Source organism: Lytechinus variegatus, chromosome 5, assembly GCF_018143015.1.
Source record: "Lytechinus variegatus isolate NC3 chromosome 5, Lvar_3.0, whole genome shotgun sequence".
Lineage (NCBI taxonomy): Eukaryota > Metazoa > Echinodermata > Echinoidea > Temnopleuroida > Toxopneustidae > Lytechinus > Lytechinus variegatus.
Genome location: NC_054744.1, coordinates 21,692,719 through 21,715,751, shown reverse-complemented (window position 1 = coordinate 21,715,751; position 23,033 = coordinate 21,692,719). Strand labels below are relative to the sequence as shown.

Genomic DNA, 23,033 nt, shown 5'->3' with positions numbered 1-23,033 from the left:
CTCTATAAAAATTAGGATTCAATGCATTGCGTTTATTATAAATGCAGATGCAATGCGCAAAGGGCTTGCTGGCTAATTGCGGATTGTTGCTGCAGATCAGAGGCGCGTTGGAGAGAGTTTGCTTTTCGCTTTCAATAATTCTTATTTTCATAGATTAACATAGGAAAGAATGGATTATTGTGCATATTTTTACTAACTTCCGAGGCGTTGTACAACATCAATAGCGAATATTCTTATTCGTGCAATGGTGCAACATTTTGCATTCAGTGAAAGAAAGAGACACTCTTTCAACGAGACGTAGCCGAGTTGAATAGAGCATCTCTCTTTCACCTTTTGCGAAATCTTGCACCATCGCTCGCATGCCTATTGTATAAATTTGTATACTGGCGTGACCATAGTTAAAAATATGTTTGACTTGTCTTCTATAATCTGGTCTGAAAAAAAATCTATTATTAAACATCTTGTTGATTATTTGACTGCCGTATAATAGGCACTTTACTGATGTCTATATTATCTAAATTAGCACTAAATATAGGGACAGTGATTTTCCGTTTCAAAAAATTGCCTTTTCCGTTTCAGAAAATCTCAAATTCCGTTTCAGCATGTCAGAAAACGGAAATTCCGTTTCCCCATAGACTTTGTACACACGGAAAAGTGACAATTCCGTTTCCACATTGAATAGCAAAATTACACGTACACTCGCACTGGTCAAAACTGTATCTGCTACTGTACCAACAACACAATAGAATCCGTTCTAATCGGATCTATGCGGGTGTATATAATTTTTTTAAAAAGACATTTAGCATGCATACATCCTCACCTTTCACATTATTAGCATTATTTCACAGTGAAATGATATTTCATCGATAATTTTGGGGTTTTTTTGACATCGTTATCATCAGTCAACGGTGTTTGCCAATCCGCCATCTTGGATTTTAAGACCATGATATCGTGCTGTTACATCTTCAAACGTAGAGGGCAGCAACACACGACCGTGTAGTTGGAACGATATGATAGTGTAGTGAAGCCCACCCGACCAGCCGGCCGGGTACTTTTAGCGAGGGTACGGGCGGGGGGTTCAATCGAATGTGCTGATGTCGAGTGCAGTCACGATGTGTGAATTGTCATGAATGTAGCGAAGTGAGATCGTGTTTTCTGGGGTTTTGTGGCCATTTAATATTCTCATTTTGTTGTGATTTTGGAATAATTTGTGTTGCTATTCTGTGTATTTTGAGGGGAAATACGTTTTCCATGATTTTCCGTTTGAAATGCCACTTTCCGTTTCAAAAGGCCCTTTCCGTGAATTCCGTCCGTTTTCCGCGATCGCGGAAAATCACTGTCCCTATAAATACTCATTACATGTATATATTGTTTGCAATTTTGATGTTTTCTGTTGGATATATTTTGAGTGTATGAAAAAGTGTACAGCCCATGTCATAGGATATTAACTGTTCCCAGTTAGACCTGAGCTTTGAATTGGTATCTCCTCCTTTATGATAGCTTCCTGAGCTATTGTTAAAGGATGAAAGTGATGTGAGATTAAGCTCTAAAGGCTCTAGTCTCATTAATCCTGTAATGAATGGGCAGATTAGGGATATTTTACTTTAATCCTAGAAGCACATTATGACTCATGCCCAGTTTCAGAATAAGAATAAGTGGGAGAGTAGGTTTCAAGTCTTTTAAAGGCTCACATGTTCATATTCTGCACTGTTTGTACAATGTACAAGGCAAGTGGTTTGCTGTTTCCACCTGAAAATGAAAAAAAGAAACTATAAGTGACGCAGAGCAAATTTACATGTACCTCTGAAATGCCAGAAAAGTGGGCTGGAAAACTTAAAAAAGATGGTCCAGTGTATTTTTTTAAAACAGTATAAGGCCAAGTAAAATAAGAAAGTAGTTGATCGTCCTCGCGCGCATCACTTTTGGCCGCCGCATGAAAATTTTTGCTATTTACTATTTTCTAAAAAAAAAAAAAAAAAAAAAAAAAAAAAAAAATTGTGTCTCGTCCTCGCCATCTTCCCTTTTTAATTGCAGCATCAATTTTCTTGTTATTAACTATTTTTATGGCTGCTGAATAACGAAAAATTCACAAGATTACTCTGGGATCTCTCTCGCAACTTCAAAAACAATTGCAAAGTCCGATATCGCCGTAATTGCAAGAAAGAAAAAATTCTGATTTGTTTTTTTATTGGATTTTGAAGATACCATCATAAATTAGCGAGGAAATAAAGTTTGCAAACTCGGAAAAGATCGCGGATTTCTTCATTTTTAGTGCATTTTCGGGGACCCCGCTTACTGAATCTGAACTAATCCGTCGCATGCTCTTGAAATATGGCGCAGATAAATCAATTCTAATGACGTAATTTGTATTTCAGCTGGTTTTTTTGGTGAGTGATAGCGCCTGTACTTAGATGTGTGTTACGGTGATTGTGTGCTTGTGACTCTGTTGGGAGAACTGCATGTGTGCTAGGATGATGTGATTGACTGTGCTGGCGTGACATGTGAATTTGTGAAATGCATTGAATTTTCTGGCGAGTTTTCTAATGTCAGGAGGCAATGCATCGAATATTCAATGAGGGATTTAATATTCAATATCAATTTTAAAAATGAATAAAAATTGAGCAGTAGTATTAAACATTATGTAAACGAACAAGCACCCGAAAACTGCGATGCGAAACCATACCCAGAGCTAAAAATGAGATTGGCTCTGGAAAATTGAACAAGACTCCATGACAATAAAAAAGACCCCCCCCATGCATTTTTTTTTACCCTTACATAAATTAAAATGTTTAAATTATTCACTTGACATGAACATTCTGTTTGACAACAATACAGTACCAGTATACATCAGTAATAATACATCAATAGATTTTATTTTCCATAGATTTCCAATCAATCATAGATGTATACATGTATATATATTTCTAATCATTTATTATTACTATTGAGCATACATCGATCACATAATTCGAGCTTGACATGGCCTGACAATCATTTGAATAAAAAATAGCAAAAAAAATAGTAAATAGTAAGGACCTCCCTCATCACTGATGTCAAAAATCGGACCGAGAAAATGCCTCCGTGTTCTTAAAAAAAATAGTAAGATAGCAAATAGCAAGGACCTCCCTCATCACCGCTCTCAAAAAACCCGGACGATCAACTACTATCTTTTTTTACTTGGCCTAACATTTTTTGTTTGGTGAGCTATAAAAAAAGGAGCTCCAGAAACAGTTTTATTGATTTTACTTCTGATAGTGCTAGGGGGTAACTTTTCTTTAAAGTTCTTCTCTTTTTGTATTTCTTTATAAAAATGATACAGTGTATTTAATTTTCAGTACATTGTGTTTCCTTTCAGGTACAGGCCCACCTTACAGGGTGGTATTCAGAGTGAAGTTCTATCCAGTAGACCCTTATTCGTTAAAGGAGGAAATCACTCGCTTTCAGTTATTCCAGCAGCTCAAACGAGACCTTCTTCATGGCCGCATCGTGTGTGCTTTTCAAGATGAGGCTCTTCTAGGTGCTTGCATAGTGCAGTGTAAGTGTAAACATGATGACTTGATTTATCTTGCAGGCGATACATTTGCGATTGACCCAGATCGTGTAGAAAACTGCTCGTAGTATCCATTCTGTGTCACTTTGTACATAAAAACGTTTGCAGTTGCTATTTAAGATCAAAACTGAAGTTTTTTAATATAGATCTTTTGAGGATGAATCGAATGCATAATTTGCATCAGAGAGCCCTGAATGTACATGTAAAATGATAATGGTCTGTAAAATGAAGTAAGAAAATAAAGTAAATAATTGAATAAATGAACAAATTAGATGATTAAATACAAATTGAAAGATAAATGAAATGAATGTTGAATTGTTTAATAAGTTGTTTTTTTTTTAGATCAATCCCCATGTCTAGCAATTTCCACCCCAATCTGTTTGATACCATACTGATATTTGAACTGTCAATATCGAAATGAAAGTTAATGATCTGTTTGCTATAATATTTGGTTGTAGAGTTTACACATTTTTGCTTTTTTAAAATAAACTTTATTTTTAAAGGTTAAGGGTGTTTCACAAAGATTTAAGTTTGACTTAGAGTTGCACTTAAATGTATAATTGTGTGGTATATTTAAGGCATTATGACAGCAATGGTCAGATCATGCCAAGAGGACGTGCATTACAATCAATACATTGCAATCAATAAGATTGCAAGATTGTGCGTTGCATATCATGTACACTTCAGCATTTAAGTACGACCTAAGTCATACTTTAATCTTTGTGAAACACCCCCAGGTACAATTAAATACTACATTTACATAATATGTAGGATATGATATTCAACCTTATGCCTATACATGTACATACTTTGTCAGTTGCGGCAATATGTTCAATGGCACAATTTAAAAACTTATTTATCTCTTAACTTCATATAAGTGGAATTTTGACCTTAGGTCCTAATGAACACAGTATGTAAAGTGCATACTCTTGTACATCTTACATTATGTAATGTTTTGTAGTACAAGAGAGAGAACCCGGCAAAAAAGAAGACTGAGTAATGAGCCGGATATAACTAAGCTAAATACCGTACATGTAGACACCTGTCCTGAATCACAGCTAACAAACTGGTACATGTATCTATATAAATCTTCTGAATAGTGCATTTTAATTCAGCTTGTTTCAGAATGATTAGCCTGCCCTTTTTTACAGTATAGATACATTCCATATTTTACTCTATTCGTTGTACTTTTTTCTCTCAATCTCACTCAATCACTTTTTTTAATCTCTCTCTTCTCTCCCACTTTCCCTCATTCTCTTGCTTCCTCTGATTATCTCCACCCACCCCCCTCCATCCGTCCATCTGTCCCTCTCTGTCTGTTTGTCTCTTTCTCTCTATTTCTGTCTATCTCTCTCTACTTCTGTCTATCTCTCTCTACTTCTGTCTGTCTCTCTCTACTTCTGCCTGTCTCTCTCTCTCTCCCTCTCTCTCTTACTGCTACAGCTAACCTTGAAGATTACAATCCTGAAGAACACCTGCCAGGGTATGTTTCTCACTTCACAATGTTTCCTAAACATTCTGAGAAACGACAGATCAGGATAGAGGAACTCCATCAGTCAGACCTTGGGTAAGGTTTTTATCAATAAATTTGCGAATTTCACAATAGAATGCATAATTTTCTTTTTAAAATATTAATATTTTTTCAGGCTTTTTTCAAAGGACACATTTTAATATTAGAGCATTTTAAGGGGAAAAATCGAATAAGGGTACAACATTTCTCCAAGGCCAATGGGATGGGCATTAAGGTCAGTCATCAGGACATCTACGGCCATGGCCTTTGTTTAATTTAAGCCTGAATTTTTTTTAAATATCAAATTTCATTTGGCTAGGAAAAAAAACAGAACTTGGGGATAGTCTCTTTTCTAATACTAGTAGTTGAAATGGGATTTGAAATGCTGAAATTTCTTGATATGTTGTGTTGCCCTGATCTGTTTTATGGATGATATCATGTACATCACTGCTTTGTATGTATATCATTGATAGATTCAGTATTTTCATGTGTGCAAATTTTCAAATGACAAAATGTAAAGCCACCCTTGATGTAGTACTTATTGACATGCAGTTTTAAAAAAGATGCTCAGTTAAGTGAGCAAAAGTACTTTGACTGTGCCATTCTTAGATGATTTATGATAAAATGTCAGTCTAGTAGTTCTTCCTATACATAATTGAAGTCCTGTGTGTCAGATATATAATAGTACCCATTGGTGTCCTGTCACCATCAATCATTCCATAAATCAATTAACTATGAATTTCCACTAGACACAATAGAGTTTCCATAGCTATAATTTACATATGAATATGAAGTAAGTGGCAGCATTATTCACCGGTAACACATTTTGGTTCTGTGTTTTTATGTCCCCTCAGACAAAGTCGTCCGGAGGGGGCATTAAGCATTGGCCCTGTCCGTCCGTCCCCCCATTTGGTTTCCGCACAAAAACTAAAAAAATATTTAATGGATTTAAGAAAATTTTAGTGTGTAGGTAGATTACACTAAAATACAAGCAAAGTTCGAATTCAGAGTCCGCAGGTCAAAGGTCACAGCTCATTAAATATACGAGTTGGTTTCCGCGCAACAACTTGAAAAATATTTAATGGATTCAAAAAATTTTTAGAGTGTGCGTAGATGACACCAAAATACGTGCTCAGATCGAATTCGGAGTCCGCACGTCAAAGGTCACAGCTCATTAAATATGCGAATTGGTTTCCGCATGATAACTTATGAAATTTCAACAGATTAAAAAATTTTGGGTGTGTATGTAGATGACACCAAAATACAGGATAAGTTTGAATTTCGGAGTGCCCAGGTCAAAGGTCACAGCTTATTATAAATGCGAGTTGGTTCAAAGGTCTAAATTTGTTCATTATATATATGCATATTGGTTTCTGCACAATATTAAGTTCAATCATATTGAATGAATTTCTGATCGCATTAAGCGGGGCTATCTGTGTCCCTTGGACACCAAATTTCTAGTTAAATACCTGTATGTAGCCCATATCTGTTTTATTTTATTTTTCAGTTGACTGCAATTACAATATGTATACATTTCATGTGAAATAAGTATTTGATATTCACATTTCTGCCATCAAAGTTTTCTCTCTTTTTTTCCTGCATAAAAATATCACATTTTCTTATACATCATGTGATGACAAAAAACCGCATTAAATGCATATGTAAGTTGTTTTACTGGGTATTTTCAGTCACTCACATTTCTTTGTATATAAAGTTAAAAATGTTGTTTAATTTTCATTTTCAACGTAACTGACCATTCTATGAGAACATTTTTATGAAGTGCTTTTGAAAATTGTTGTTATTTAAAGGATTTTAAACTTTTTTAATTACTTGGTATTTTCTTTTTATAAATAGTGGGATGATGCCAGCACAAGCTGAATTCAAGTTCATAGAAACAGCACACAAGCTTGACACATATGGAGTAGACCCACATTTAGTCAGGGTAAGGACTTTTAATTGTACAGTACTTCCAAAATTGGCAAGATTCTGAATGAAAAAGTAATTAAAAGGTTATTGCCAAAAGTTACATACATTTTGTGCAAAGTTCAGTCTCAATATCAGAGGAAGGAACTATTTAATCAGTTGATAATGTGAGGTTACATTACAGTATCAGTTTATTGGAACTTAATAAAGGCTGTCATTGTTTTCTATTGGAATCATTCTGTGAATTTAAAGTTTTAAGGATAACTTAGTAAGCTCACAATGTACAGGTGTTGATTGCAAGAAGGCAAATAAAAAGGATAAAAGCCCTTAAATAGTTATGTCCAGGGGGACTTCAAGGTGACGCCCTGGACAACCCCTTGGTGACTCTTTGGTGACTTGGAGGTTACTCAAGCTTTTACAGTGGCGAGTGCACACCTGACCTATTTTTTCTCGCTTGATTATCACTTGACCTTGTATTGATGCAATAGAAACAAAACAGGTAGTTCAGTTTATAGTGATCCCACAATAAGCTTTCAGCTATCTATGCAGAAGTCACCCTAGATGTCATTACATTGAAAGGTATCATGAAATTCATTTGGGAGTCATTTAGATACATTGAAGAGTGATTAAATTTTATTATTGGTGTTTTCTTTCTTTCTTTTTTATTTATCTTTTATCGTTTTTTTTTGAGGGGGGTGTGCAGGTGTATCTGCCTAAGTAAAATCTCCTGGGGCCACAGAAATCTAATCAGAATTTTATTTAAAAAAATAATATATATATATATAAATTTTGGTCAGCAAACATGCTTTGACTTTGGTAATTATTAGATGTATGAAGGTCAATGTATGTAGAGTATACTTTTGTCAGCCATACTTGGCTCTAATATTCTCATCAAAGCTGACCCCCCCCCCCCTCCACTGACTTTGGTTACATGTATTTGATTTAACATTTGACATTGATTTATTGATTGATAGGACATGTATGGAACCCAGTTATATCTTGGCTTGACATTCCGTGGGGTACTTCTGTTCCGTGGTAGCATGCTAGCAGAGACGTTCAAGTGGGATACCATCAGGAAGTTCTCGCAAGACGGTCGCGCTCTCATCATCCATGCTGTCTTCAACGAGGTCAGTCTGTAATCAATCAATCGTGGACATATTGACCACTTTGGGGGATTTGGCAAAGTATCTTTTGATGCGCAGTCCTAGAAATCAGTTTGCGTACTATGCCCAAGCCATAAATTTAAATTGTTTTAGGGAAAGGCCAATTTTCCATTGGGCTCATTTCTGTATTGAAAATAAAGGCATACCATGTAGTCCTCTACAATCCTCCCATTGGCAATGCGACAAGGATGTGTGATGTCACATGTGAACAACTTTCCTTTGATGGATTATAAAATACCCCTAATTGTCTCTTTTTGCTTTTTCTTATGGTGATACAGTCCATGATGTATTCTTTAAAAATCTGTATTACATGCCCTCCTAAAGAAAGAACACATGATCTACTGATAGATGTGATAAAAGAGGCAATTTAAGTGAAATATATACTAAAGTAATGGGGAAAGTTGTTCACAAGTGACATCACACATCTTTGTCACATTGCCAATTTGAGGATCTCCATAGCAATATTCAAATGCTCATAACTTTCTCATTATTTGTTCGATTTTTCTCAAACTTTCATTGATCTATTTCTTTGATTTTTTCTGTTTTCACACAAGCTATTTTATTCTTAAGGTTTCATTCTCCTTTAACCCATTTTATTTGAATGCTGCATCACCTTTTATCCCTAGTCAGTTTCTGAAAATGTTTGCATAAGATTGAGAGCTATTAATGTTATTTTAATCTCACTTTTTTCAATATTTGCAGAAGAAAGTGAATCATCGTTACTTCTTGAGTACAGATGCCGCAGCTGAACATTTATGGAAATGTGCAATAGAGAACCAGGGATTCTACCAGTAAGTAATACAAATTTAAGAACCCAAATTCAAGCTCATCTGGGAACCTCTATTTTGGTCAGGGATGTAGTCGAGACCGATACTTCTGAATCACAAGGCTTCTGGAGGAAACCTTATCCTATAGATTTTGTACACGAGACTCGGCCCAAGGCCAACGCCGGCCTCGACGTCATCCCTGATTTTGGTGTGTGTTTTTTTAATTAACCATGTACACTCTTACAGTAGTGCTCAGGTGATAAAATATTGCATGAAAAAAACTTTGTGTTTTCTGGGCTTTCCGAACATTGTAGTATTGCTATCTTCATTCAACACTCGGCATGAAGGAGTGAATTTTGTAAAGGGGATCACTAACTTGTGAACACAACTGTGTATATGTTAAAATTTCATTCCAGAGAGAATCTCACAATGAACATTTCACCCACTTTGCTTTCTAGAGTTTGGTTTTAAAGATGTATCTGGCTCGAATGTGTCTCAAACCATACACAATTTTACAATTTAATTTTACAATTTACAATTACATAAATTTATCATCTGGAAAATCTATGCTGAAACACACATTAAAACCTTTTCTGCCCCAGAAAATAGATGATAAATGACCCTATGTTTGGCAGTTTGTAGTGCTAGCATTGTGTGCATGTATAACAACAACCTATTGATATAATTATTATTTATATTTACAGAAGCAGAGTAACTAAAGGGTTGAAGAGGACAAACAGTTTCCTGAGGAGAAATAGATACAGCTTTAGGTAGGTAGTAGATTTGTTTGAATTCATAATCATTCAGTGCAATTTTATTAATTTCCTTTCAATTCAATATCAATTCATTTCAATTCATTTCAATCCAAATCAATGCCATTCCATTCAATCCAATTCATTTGAAGGCAATTAAAAGTTTGTTGATTTATCATGCAAATTATTTGAAATACATGTAGCAAAATACTTCTGCATTATTTAGTTTTACCCTTTTTTCATTGCAATCTTTATCCCATGTTCAATAAATGAAGTTTGTAAAATTGTGTTTTAAATCTATAAAACAAAACGCCTTTTCTCCCACATTTACTGACTGATTGTATTGTTTATGGTTTGATCTGGTTATGAAGATCAATCAATACCTTTTTATAATACTGAACTATAAAAAGTTCACTGGAAGAACAGTGAACTTTGGTAACTACAGGTGCATTACATAACATAATGAAATGTACATGAGTTAATTACAGGACATACCAATCATGAAATATACAACATTCTCTTTTGTCTCTGGAGAAAGTACATTACAACCTGTCAATCATAGTTAATTACATCCTGAAATCTACACAGTTGTTTTTAAAATGCCAGGATGAAATTGACAAGAAATAAATTATTTTGATGGAAGACATTGAACCCAGAAACAGAAAGGATTCAAAAAGTAGGGCATTGAAATGAACTTTTCATTTAATTTCATTTGTAGCGCATATGATAGAGTGCAATAGTCCAAACCCCATTATGAATATATTTCTATAGGGATTTGTTCCTATGAAAAAAAAGCCACACTATGCAAATACAAAATAGCTTTGACATATGATATATTCGTAAAGAATTGGTGTTTTCCTTTTTTTTTTTTGATAATCAATATTCATTAAAAAAAACACTTATCACTTGGTGTACTTATTCATTAAAATAACCAACATTAGTTCAATATCAAATAAAAATAAAAATTTAAATACAATTATAAAAAAAGAAACTTGAAATAGATATAAGTTACAGGTGTCAACAAACTTCTCTTCACATAGTTTACAGTTTTTATAGGAAAAATTTATTATCGTCAAGTTAGCGTATCGTCATGCATTGGTTTGTTTAAAGGGTTGACTTGAATAATTGAAAAAAATCAAACTTCTATAACACTGAAAATGTCATCAAAATCGGATGTGAAATTTTTGACATATTTAAATTTTGCTTATTTATCACAAAAGAGTGATAATTCACAACTCAGTGACATGCAAATTAGACGGTCAATGATGTCCCTCACTTACTTTTTCTTTTGTTTTTTATCGTTTGAATCATGAAATATTTCATTTTTTTTTACAGATTTGAGTACTCAACTGAACCGTAATTTTAAACAATGCTAATTTTACATGTTCAGGGAGGAATTAATAATTGTTTCACTTGACAATGTGGAGAAAATGAGAATATTCCATATTTCATACAATAAAATACAAATGAAATAGTGAGTGGATGATGTCATCAGTCACCTCATTTGCTTAAGAATGTGATTAGAACTGTTTGGGAAAGTAAACCTTTAAAATGTAATAACTTATTTACATCCGATTTTGATGAAATTTTCAGTGATATGCTTGTTGGATTTTTCTCTTTTTATTAACACCAACGTTTTGTTGGTGTGGACTTTCCAAATGCTTTACTTTGACATATTTTTCTTCAGTTTGATGTTTATTACCCATTATAAAATATTTCTTTTATTGTAGTGGTACCACCCAGAAAGAAGCACTGGAACACAGTACACATCTAGAGAGGAAAGAGCCGAAAGTTGCCAGGTAGGATCAATCGATTACTCTACTTGCTCTGCTATTATTCAGTGCCGGCCGCACAGAAACGTTGTTAGCCTAACATATCGCTAACAGTAAGCCCAGTCACATCTTATCGATTTTGAAGTTGAAAATACTTATTTGACTGTGCCAGTAATGCATTGTTGTAAGATTAGACATCGCTGCCACATTACCAGTTGTGACAGGGCCTCTGTTAGCACATTGTTAGCCCTAACAGCCCCTCTGTGTGGCCAGTACAGGTTTACACCAACTTGGTCCATACTTGATTACAACTTATGGTTTCAAATTTCTGATACTTAATGATTTAAGCCACCCCTTTCTTTGGTAATATTATTTGATTGGCCCAATTGTTAGTTGCTTCAATCATTACTTGGTGTAATCTAAGAGAGCGTTGTTGGCTCAGTCGATAATGCGTCTGCCCGTCAAACGAAATATCGTGGTTTCGAGTCCACCCCGGGCGGATGACTGAAGCCAGTGCATTGTGTGTAAACGCCTCTCCCATGTTTCATAGACGAAGGCTATGTTACAATGGAAAACACTGTCCATCAGATAGGATGTTAAATGGAGGCCCCATGTAGAGGAGAGTCACACCTTGGCACGTTAAGAACCCACTGCACTATTCATGTAAGAGTAGGGGGAAACCCCGGTGTAGTGGTCCACCTGCACTGCCCCCAATCAGTTCGGGAGGAGAGACATGCTGGTCATAGTGATTCAGTTCGCTTTTCGCCTCCCAGGCACAGGTGACGCTAAACAAATACGGTGATAATAATAATGCGTAGTTGTGCTAATTATTGTGTTTTCTGATGGTATTCTGTAAATGTTCTGTCATCTCCATAGTTATACCCACTTCGTATTTCTAGATCATCTAATCATATTATTAACTAAATAATGATAATGATATAAGCCACTTCAGTTCTGAAAACTGTTCTCCCAGCAGGCCCTGCTAGTATTATTACCCCAGCTTTAGCTGGGCTGCCTGGGCGCTTAAGCATTCAAGGAATTTCTTCCTACCGGGTACCCATTCACCTCACCCGGGTTGAGTGCAGCACAATGTGGATTAATTTCTTTTGCTAAAGGAAATTACGCCACGATAGTGTGTTCTGCCTCTCTGCCTTCAATGTTTGTGAGATCTACACAGGGGCAGGTCCAGAATTGATCTGAAGGGGGGGGGGCGCTTAAAAAAAGAATGAGCAGCAAGCGAAACCAAATATTAGTTGTTGTTTTTTTTTGGGGGGGGGCACATTCATCCCCACCCCAGATTGGATCTATATGCATTATAGTGATATGAATTAGTAAATGTATTTGTATATTTGTATCTATGATGTGAGTTATGGAGTAACAATGAATTCTGTCTCCTTGAAGAGATACACTTGAAAGTTCCAATCATTTTTCGTTTATTCTTGTACATATTTTGTCAGAGGCAATTACACATTAGTTGTATAATTGTGGCATCTGTATAGCATAGCTACATGTATGGTCATGTGATGCAAGCTGAAAGTGTAACCACTACTCCATTATCTCTCGAAACTTTAATATACAGCTATGAAAATATTTTTCCTTGCTTGTACTTTAAGTAATCTGAAGTAAATTGCAAAGTAGCGCCCTCTTTCGACAATATTGTCCCTTTTCCGCCTTCATGTAAATTTCAAGGGAGTGGTAATAGAGGCTAATCTTGGATGTTTAAAGGGAAATTTTGGTTGCTTGGAAGGCAAAAATCTATTATGAGCTTTGAATTCTGTATTTCATGTTTATTAACTCAATTAAGGATTAGTGTTATTGTAGAAGTAACATTGCAATGTAGAAGTCTATTGCAAAAGAATGCTTTTTAAATGCCCTCATATTAACAATATTACTAAAAAAATATCTGGCATATCTAGGCTGAAGTTTTGTGAATAGATTATTTCAAGTACTTCCGTGTGCAATTTATAGGACTTGCGAGACAGAATTCAGTAATTCTAAATTTATTTTTTATTTGAAAATAAACAAACAACATACAGCATGTGTGGCAGTGTAATCTTTCTAATCTTTTTTGAAAACCACCTGGAACTTCTTATTTGAATTTCACTTTTACATATATAGCCATATTTTAGTATTCTCCCCTTTCATTTATTTGTACTTGATATACATGTACATGTAAGGAAAAATAAAGTTGCTTTTTGTGTGTGTGTGTTTATGGGGGCTGTTGCTTATGATTTTTCCATATGAAGTGTGAAGATCAGTTTTAAAACAATGACCGATTTTAATATTGAGAATTCATTGATTCTGTTTTTGAACCAAGTTTGACTCAGTCCCAAAGTGAAAGTGCAATATGACCCCTTATTCCTTGTTTTCTTTATCGGAAGTAAAGATGTGGTAAAAGACATCCTGTAAACTTTGTGTCATTTTTTTGTCGTACAAACGAGTGAAGGGTTTGTGTGAATTTTCAAGAGTAATGTTTGATAGTGTATCCGTGTAATGTAATTTGGTGTATTCAGTAATAAGCGTTTGCATGTATGTGGAAGTTTGACATAAAGTTTGTTATTATATGATACAAAGAGGTCGATTTTAACCTCCTTTGTGTCACACTATAAAATCAATCATTCTTTTTTATATTATCAAGGCTCTTTAAAACGACCTCTCCGTTAATTTTTAAACTGTTAGTCACGTTCACACTTTACAGTTTTATCTTACTTAACATTTACTGCACATGACTTGCGCCACTCACACATGCCTGTTTTTTTATTATTATTTATTATTATTTTTATTGGAACCACGTTATTTTTACTCGGGAATTATTAATTTAATGTTAGGTAGAATCATATGAAGTTGAAATTGAATCTTTTTCAAAATGATTAATGGAGACCAATTAATAAATGATTTACAAAGTAAGTAGTTTACTATACTTTATAAACCACTTTTAAGCCTATTTATGTACATGCAGACCCTACTTCTACTTTGGGAATTTCAAATTGCCTCTTACATGTACATGTCTCCATGTATGTCTTTCAGTCAAGACTTATTTAGATTGTATCGGTAATCAATGAAAACATGAGTGCCTGGATTTTTTAAAGTACGGTAGGGGTATTTCCTACATTTATGACAGCTAAAGAGCTCTATGGTATATTCAAATGGGGGATTCCCCTATTACCTATCGAATGTGAGACTTGATAGCCTATTATGAATGTACATGTACATGTACTGTACTTCATATTCATAGTATACAGTGAATGTGCATTGTAATATGGACCATTATGCTATTAATTTGTCATAGAGTAGACAGTAGTCATTACCAGGTTCTTTTTTGTTCATGGAGTAGTACATACCATCAACTTTAATTCATTTAAGAGGCAGTTCCATAATGGTGTATGTAATATTTAGTTTAAAACTTTGGTAAAACTTCAATAATGTGAATTATACTAGAATATCTCATTCAAATCTTAAAGTGTACATCCATTGGTTCCTTATGAAAATTTGAAGTTCACCTAAAGTACCGGTACATCTTTTTCATTAAATTCTTTCAATTCTAATACCATTGTGTCAGTAATGTTTTTTTTTTTATACATCCATCTCACAAATTATTTGATTTCATGTGAGAAAGCTGCATAGCTTATAATTTTATTGTGAATTTACAAAACCCATTCCAGAAGGGGTTCTATCTAAAACAATATGTTATTTTTGTTCTAAATTTTCTTGTAAAATCATAACATTTCATCAAGCATGACTGTACGCATGACTGGAATATCTTTTTGTGCTTAAATGATAATTCATTCCCAAATTTTCAAAGTGTTGAACAAAGTGGAGTGAATTTCTTATAATCCTCAATTTTTTTAATGTAGTTCTGCCTGATTGCTTGATATTTAAAGCCACTTTAGAATATGGGGATTAGGATGATGGACTTAAATTCAATTCATGATCATTGTATTTAAATCTTTCATATAAAAATTGAAAACTTTTGTAAAACATACAAAATACAATGCTGTGTATCTACACATTGAATAATATAACATATTCTTTATAACATAAACCAATGATAGAATTAAATTACATAAATGTACATGTAGGTGTAGGTGTAAAAGGGAGTTTGTCAGGACAGCTTCTCTGGTGCAAATATATTTGTATATTAAGGAATGTAACAACATGTTCATTGCAAAACTAATGCTGTATGATATTGTGATTTATACAGGTACATGTACATGTATGCAATGTTCATATTAAAGGAATGTGGCAATAGCGGCTATGTGCACCTTTCTTTTTATACCTACAAGTTTTCATCAATTACTGTACATGGTTTTGACATGTTAACAGTATTCAATTGATTTTGTAATGTCTTTCTGCAAAACAGGAGTCCACCTCTAATCAGACCGAGGCGATCACTGCAAATAAACAGCCTTAGACCTATCAGTGATGCAAGTACATTTGAAGGTATTATTGTATGTTTGCTTCATATCTTAAACCCACACAGTTCCCACAACTGAAGCCTCTGTTTTCTCTCCCCCTCCCCTCGTTTTTCACATTGTGCACATAATTTTTACTGTCTTCTTTGGTATCTTTCTCTTGACGTACATGTATATCTATTTCTTTTTTTCGCTCTTCTATCATTTCTCTCTTCATTTTTGTCTGTCTCTTTTCTCTCATGCACATTCTGTCTTTGTCTGCCTGTCTTTCCCTTGCCTTTTCTACTTCACATAACATCCCCCCCTCTCTTTCTCTCTATGTGTTCTGAAAGGTATTTCCTTATATATTCTCTTACCTTCAAATTTTATTTCATTTATTTTCTTTTTTATTTTGGGGGTTGTTGTAGATGGCAATACAGATAATCAAATATATATGAAGAAAAGGTACATTAATACAAATATAATAACATGTATTTGGGCCCACTTTGAATTTTATTGTGACTACCTTGATAAGCACAAAAGTGACTGACCATTGGTTTAAACAAAACAAAGCATAAGTCACATAAAATGATTGATTGTAAAATTGAATAACTTCGATAAAACTCTTGAAATATTTTTCAAATATTGAACCTTCTTCAGGTTTCTCTGCGCACCTAGCAAGCCAGAACCACTCAACGCCCCAAAGAGACTCTGACAACCATCTCCCCATGTTCACCCTGGCAACATCAGATGGTGAGGATGAGACTAGTAGTACGGACACCCAGCCTGCGGCCATCACCACCCCAATGGCCGTTGATGGCCACGCGAGAGACCCCCTGCCAAATGTCGTGGAGGAAGAGGAGGTGGTGGCGGAGGAGCGGAATGGAGGAGTTTGTGAGACCAAACCATCTCCAATGTCTCAGGTAGAAAGCAATCATCGCATGGAGAGCATTCTTGCCGAGGCGTCAGGATCTTCAACAAAGACGGCCTCTCCTAAGGAGGCTGATCTTCCCCTGTCTAACACATACTCTCTCATCCTGCTCATCCTTCTTATTCTCATCACCTGCATTTTGGTCATCTTTGTTCTCTTTGAAACGGACCTTCCTCTTGTACAGCCTCTCCAAGATATTTGGCTTATTGAGGAAGTCAGGTATACGTTGTACGAGCCTTCAAAGATGTGGACTTTGAACAGATGGCATGACTTCACTGACACCTTTATTGCACCTGCTAGTCAATATGTGACGCGGCAGGTTGACACCATTATTACCCGTTTCAAAAACTGATCATGGAGTGACTTGTGGAAGACATGGTGTGTTGATTAGATGAGCTGACAACTGCAAAATACCGGTTGGTCTGAATGTGATTATGCTACTATTGAAAGCAATGTGTCTCGTTGCGGTGTGAAGGTCTATATCTGCATGAATGGGGCTGCAGAAGGTCCCTTGTAGGTGCATTGTCAGGCCTACACTGCCAATTGACCTACCATAGTAAAAAAAAAAAAAAATCATTTGGGATGTTTATCTTTTGATGACACCTGGACACTTTACGTGATGTGTGATGCAGCATCTGCAAATTACCAGCTTGAAATCGAGTTAGGAAGCTTGATTCCCATAAAGCCTTATTCTCATCTTGGTGTGTGCGATACATCAAGTTATATCGAGGGTATCTAACATTCAGCAAGCAAAGAGCATTGCTTGCAGAGGTTGGAGCAAAACCACGTGTTCTTGGTTATTTTTTAATACCAGGGAACAGTCGATTTGTTGCAGAGAAATAACCAAGACAAAATAAAACACAAAAAATGCTTTTGTGTCATATAACCACAGGTAATAAGCATCTTTGAAGTAAAAAAAGTTTGTTTTATTATGAGCATTCAATAACCTAGAGTTGGCCTATTTGTCTCCAGATTGGTATCAATTATTTCATTTTCATGCTACATACAGAATGTTCTGTTTTTTTTATTTGCATCCCTCGTACATAATGTTGTTTCAAGATGTTTTTCAATACTTTGTTTAAAGGACAAGTCCACCAAAACAAAAAGTTTATTTGAATAAAAAGATAAAAAAATCAACAAGCATAAGACTGAAAATTTCATCAAATCAGATGTAAAATAAGAAAGTTATGACTTTTTTAAGTTTTGCTTAATTTCACAAACAGTTTTATGCACATCCTGGTCAGTATGCAAATGAGAGAACTGATGACGTCACCCACTCACTATTTCTTTTGTATTCTATTATCTGAAACATGAAATATTCTAATTTTCTCTTCATTGTCCTTCGAATCAAAGTTTTATTCCTCCCTGAATTGTGAAATTACCATTGTTCAAATACTTTATGGTTCCGTTAAGATGGTTATCATTGTCAAATCTGTAAAAATTGAGATATTGTATAATTCAAACAATAAGAAACAAAAGAAATAGTGAATGAGGAACATCATCGCCTTTTGGATTTGCATATCGCTGAATTGTGCATATAACTGTTTTGTGAAAAATAAGCGAAACTTTAACATGTCATAACTTTCTTATTTTACATCTGATTTGGATGAAATTTTCAGCGTTATGCTTGTTTGATTTTCTCTATTGATTCTTATTAACTTTTTTCTGGGGTGGACTTGACCTTTAAATAAAGTAAGATTAGTATGATACAAGTGATTTTAATACCTTAGTAATACACAAATCAGATTAGATTTAATTATCTATGCATGTGATACCTCATCATACTGTGTCAAATTTTGATAGACAGGATGTATTCAAGTGATGAAATCAGAGTTGAAGGGATTTCGCATAATTCTGATTAAAATTGCAATTGACAAGATTGGAATAAGATTAAATGGAGACTACATGTAGTATCTAATCATGGATGATACATAGTCTATTTATGTGACAGATAGTTCTGTTCACATTGCAGTTGGTACATGCATTTCAGTAATGGTACATAGTCATGTTCACATGGCATGTGCATTTATAAACATTACACCATATTCATGTGACATGTGCATAATCCTAAATGATACATAATCGTGTTCATGAAACAATTTTTAAACAATTCCATCTTAAATCTAGGAGAAGTAGAGATGACTACATGTGACAGCAAATCATTTAGCAATTATATTTTTATTTCAATATTTAAGTTATTGGGAAATATACCAAATAAACAAAAGAAGAGGTGTTGCCTTGATCTGCAAATCTCTGTTGAGGAATTAGTTGAGGCCAGAAGTTAATATGTACCCAGGAAATTCAAAGAAAAGTTGACACTTGCAAACTTCATAAAATTTACTGTATCTTATAAAATATTTGTGCTATCATGATGAATTTGATATCAAACGAATGAGTATACCATGTCCCTTCATCACATTGCTTTGTCATCAGGAGCATAAAAATATTTAGTTGTCATTTTCCCCCAAAATCTTCACATTTTAGACAAATTAAAAAATAAAAACTTGACAAAAACATTTCATATTACACTTTTTGTTCATTTGTGACATGTGATAGAAAATATAATATGAATCATAGATTTGACATTTATATATTTCTATGAAACGATGTTTGAAAATATAACAAACAACATTTGGCACGAATATTCTTTTTTTTTCAAAGAAAATTCCACCTGACATGTACTTTAATCCCAACGTCATGCCAATTATGTGAAAGAGCTTAATACACTCTTTCATTTAATAACAAATTTGTCATGGTAGTATTTATATTTCTGAAGATATAGTAAATTTTACGATGCTTGGCAAGCGAACAAAGTTCACTAAATTCCATGGTTGTTTGTAAAATGTGCTTGGTTGATGTATATCACTTCAATGTGCATGTCATTCAGGAATTAAACACACAACATGATAAACTATATGGTTGAGTGGAGGAGTAAACAATTAGATTTAAAACCGGGGGGGGTAGTTTTAAGAGTCAAAGCAACATGCATGCCTAGATCCTATATCCTGTTTATTGCAAAATTACCAAATAAGGTAAAAAAAAATGGATTTCTTGACCTACAATGTATTGCTTTGCTATGAAAATGTGTAGTGTTGGATTAATTTACATAAGCGAATAAGTCAAAGCATGAACAGATATTGATAGGGTATGATTATATGAATATTCATTACATTCAAGATGATTATCACGAGGTTGCGCTTGGGAGCAGAAATTTCTGTATCAAAGAATGACACAAGATGTTCAAAATAGGCACGTATGTAATGTCCGCCTCTGTTGAAAGCGGATGTCGACAGCGAACTTTGTTTAAATAATTATTTGAAACAAAGAAACAATTAGGGATCTCTAATCGCTTGGGAATGAAAGCAGAACATTTTTATTCTCGGACTTACGGATAGACGTGGGTATTTCCACTTGCGGATGTTGACAGCGAAAATTATCGATTATAGCGTTCGGCCGTTGGCTTAATGTACCAAAAATACAGAGACAATAGCCAATGAAATGAGGGGCGGATTTCAATAGTCACGTGTACAGTGTCCATCACCATCATTAGATAAAAAGATAGGCGGTCAGTTGAGAGTCAGCTGTTTTGTAATAAATATGTTGCGTGGTAAATTAAAACAAGCAGAGGGGGTTTCCAAAGCCGGATGTTGGCCTTGGCAGCCACCAATCGCAGTCAAGAAGAGGGCTGATTTCATGTAGCATCATTTGAGCTGTGAATGACATCATTAACTATTATTCACAGATGTACTTGGTCAGTCGTGATCAAGAGATGGGCATTGAGTTTAGATGGGGGTGTTTCGAAACAAGTGTGTTGCTGTACGCAATAATGTGGGATGTAACCATAGGCGGATGTTGACCTTAAGAGCTGCCAATCGCAGATGAAGAGGGAGTGTGAATTTCTTGCAATGTATACAGCATCTTTAGAGCTATGAATAACATACTTACATACACAATGATAATCAGCCATGAATAAAAGAGGGGTGGTCAGTTTAGTTGGGGGTGTTTCGAAACAAGTATGTTGATGTATGAGAAACGGGGGAGTTTCCAAAAGCGGATGTTGATCGTTAAGTGAGATATCAATCTCGGTCAAGGAAAGAATGATGTCTGTGTAACAAAGTTAGAGCACAATTTGAGCTGTGTATGACATCATTTTCTATGATTAAATGTAGATGATCAGCTATGGAGGATGGGCGGTTGCGGCCAGTTTAGACAAATATGTTACCATTCAGAGGCGGATATTGACTGTAAGAGCCACCAATCATAGTCGAGAAAAGATTGTTTTTGGCCAGAAATTTGAAAAGCATGCAGCATAATTTGCACTGAGCTTAACGTCCACTACTATAACAGTACACGATCATTATTAGGAGCAGAGGGGTAGTCAATATAGATGGGGTTTCGAAACAATTACAGAGCCATAAATAAATCGGGGGAATTTTCAAAGCCGGATGTTGGCCATGTTAGCCACCAATCACATTTAGTGAGAGGGTGCTGGTGTTTCTTGCAAATTATCATTGGAGCCATTAGTATTCAATATACATACAGAATGATAACTAGCCATGAATAAAAGATGGATGGTCAGTTTTGGTAGGGGTGTTCTGAAACAAGTGCATGTTTGTTGTATGAAAAACCGGGGGAGTTTCTAAAAGTGGTTGTGACCATAAAGAGTTTCCAATCTCATTCAGGGTGAGATTGGTAATTGTCTACCAGCAATAGAGCATTACCTTAGCTGTGCATGACATCATTTACCATAAATACTTTTACATGATCAGCTATAATTAAAAGAAGATTCGATGAGGGTGTTCAGAAACAAGAAATTACCATACAAAATAATGGGTGATTTCCCAGTTGTATTTTGATCAGACAAATTTTTTTTAATTTTTATTTTGTGGGGCTACTTTTCATGAATTACTGCCAGAATCTGCAACATTGGATAAGCTTTACATTGCATTGAATGGATATTTCCAAGGCTCCTTATTCAAATTTCCAGGGCTATTTGGAGCATTTTGGGTGCCCTAGCCCCCGTGTATTTTTTCCCCTGATTTTGTTCATGTCTGGGGAGTCTGCTGGTGGCTGATAATGTATGTAGCATTATTTTAGCCGAGTATAACATCTATACTAATTTTTACCATCATTATTCAAAGAAGATGAATTGTCAGTTTGGATTGGGTTTCAAAATAAACATGTAGCTGTATGGGAAATAAGCCTTGAGAATTTCCAAAGCCGGATGTTGACCGTGAAAGCCACCAATCGCAGTCAAGGAGAGGGTGATGATGGTTGGAGATATATGAAGCATCATTTGAACCAATCATAACATCATTTACCATACTTATCAGTCATGGCATGATTTTTAGAAAAGATGGGCGGTCGGTTTAGAATGGGAGCACAACTGATCAGGTATTTAATTGTGTGAGCTAAATTCAGGGAATTTCCAAACGCGGATGTTGCAAGAGTATGATGAGATGGGGAAAGATCTCCTTCTGGTCTCGGTTTCTGGGTTAGGGTCTTGCGAAATATGAAGAGTGATGCAGAGGAAAAAGGCAGACGGGTCAAGATCTATGATACATTAATGTGTCTGGCTATTGCAACAAACCATTCTGCTTTCATTATATCACATTGTTCATGAAAACTTGCCAAGATGCATTGCTATTAATGTTTGACTACATTTTGCTTTTATAGAGGTTTTAAATGTATTTCTGTGTGTTCCTGGACCAAATTTGCTCCTGTGGCACTTTACCAAGTATGATTTTATCAAGATTATGTGTATGCCTTTTTATCCTCTATTTGAATACCGTAGGTAATGTAACTTTAATACCAAAATATTTGCTTTGTTTTAACTTGAGTCTTGTAATGTTTTTATGATAAATGTATGTTGATAAAGTGTCTCCTAAAATTTCTCATTGTACGTGTAGGTCAAGCTTGTAAGAAATATTTGCTGCTGAGAACAATTTTATTTATTTGTTTTGGCAAATATGCTACCATTTGCAGAGATATTTTACATACATGTAATATGTACATGCATTGATGTTTGTGTAGTAATGAATATGTTATTATGAAGCTTTAATAAGTAATGTTTTTTCAATATTTAAAATATGATCAAATGAAGAAATGCAACAAGTTTTAGAGAGATGTTATCAATGGTAAGTCTTGCAAACTGAAGGTATTGAATAAAATCATAAATTGAATAGATTTGTTTTATGAGAGCCCTCTCCCTTGCGAGAGGGGGGGGATACATTGTGCACCCCCCTCCACATCATGGGGTAAGGGGTATATATAT

General features: G+C 34.9%; 1 protein-coding gene across 1 annotated transcript in view; it reads left to right on the top strand.

The window, feature by feature from the left end:
- LOC121415720 (FERM domain-containing protein 5-like) overlaps window positions 1-17,533 on the top strand; it is a 30,426-nt gene extending 12,893 nt beyond the window's left edge. The window contains exons 4-12 of the mRNA XM_041609040.1: window positions 3,356-3,535; window positions 4,994-5,117; window positions 6,915-7,002; window positions 7,958-8,110; window positions 8,849-8,937; window positions 9,618-9,683; window positions 11,396-11,464; window positions 15,798-15,877; window positions 16,489-17,533. Of these exons, the coding sequence (XP_041464974.1) occupies window positions 3,356-3,535; window positions 4,994-5,117; window positions 6,915-7,002; window positions 7,958-8,110; window positions 8,849-8,937; window positions 9,618-9,683; window positions 11,396-11,464; window positions 15,798-15,877; window positions 16,489-17,111 (1,472 nt within the window). The 3' untranslated portion in view covers window positions 17,112-17,533. The remainder of the gene's footprint in view (window positions 1-3,355; window positions 3,536-4,993; window positions 5,118-6,914; window positions 7,003-7,957; window positions 8,111-8,848; window positions 8,938-9,617; window positions 9,684-11,395; window positions 11,465-15,797; window positions 15,878-16,488) is intronic.
- The last annotated feature ends 5,500 nt before the right edge of the window (window positions 17,534-23,033 follow it).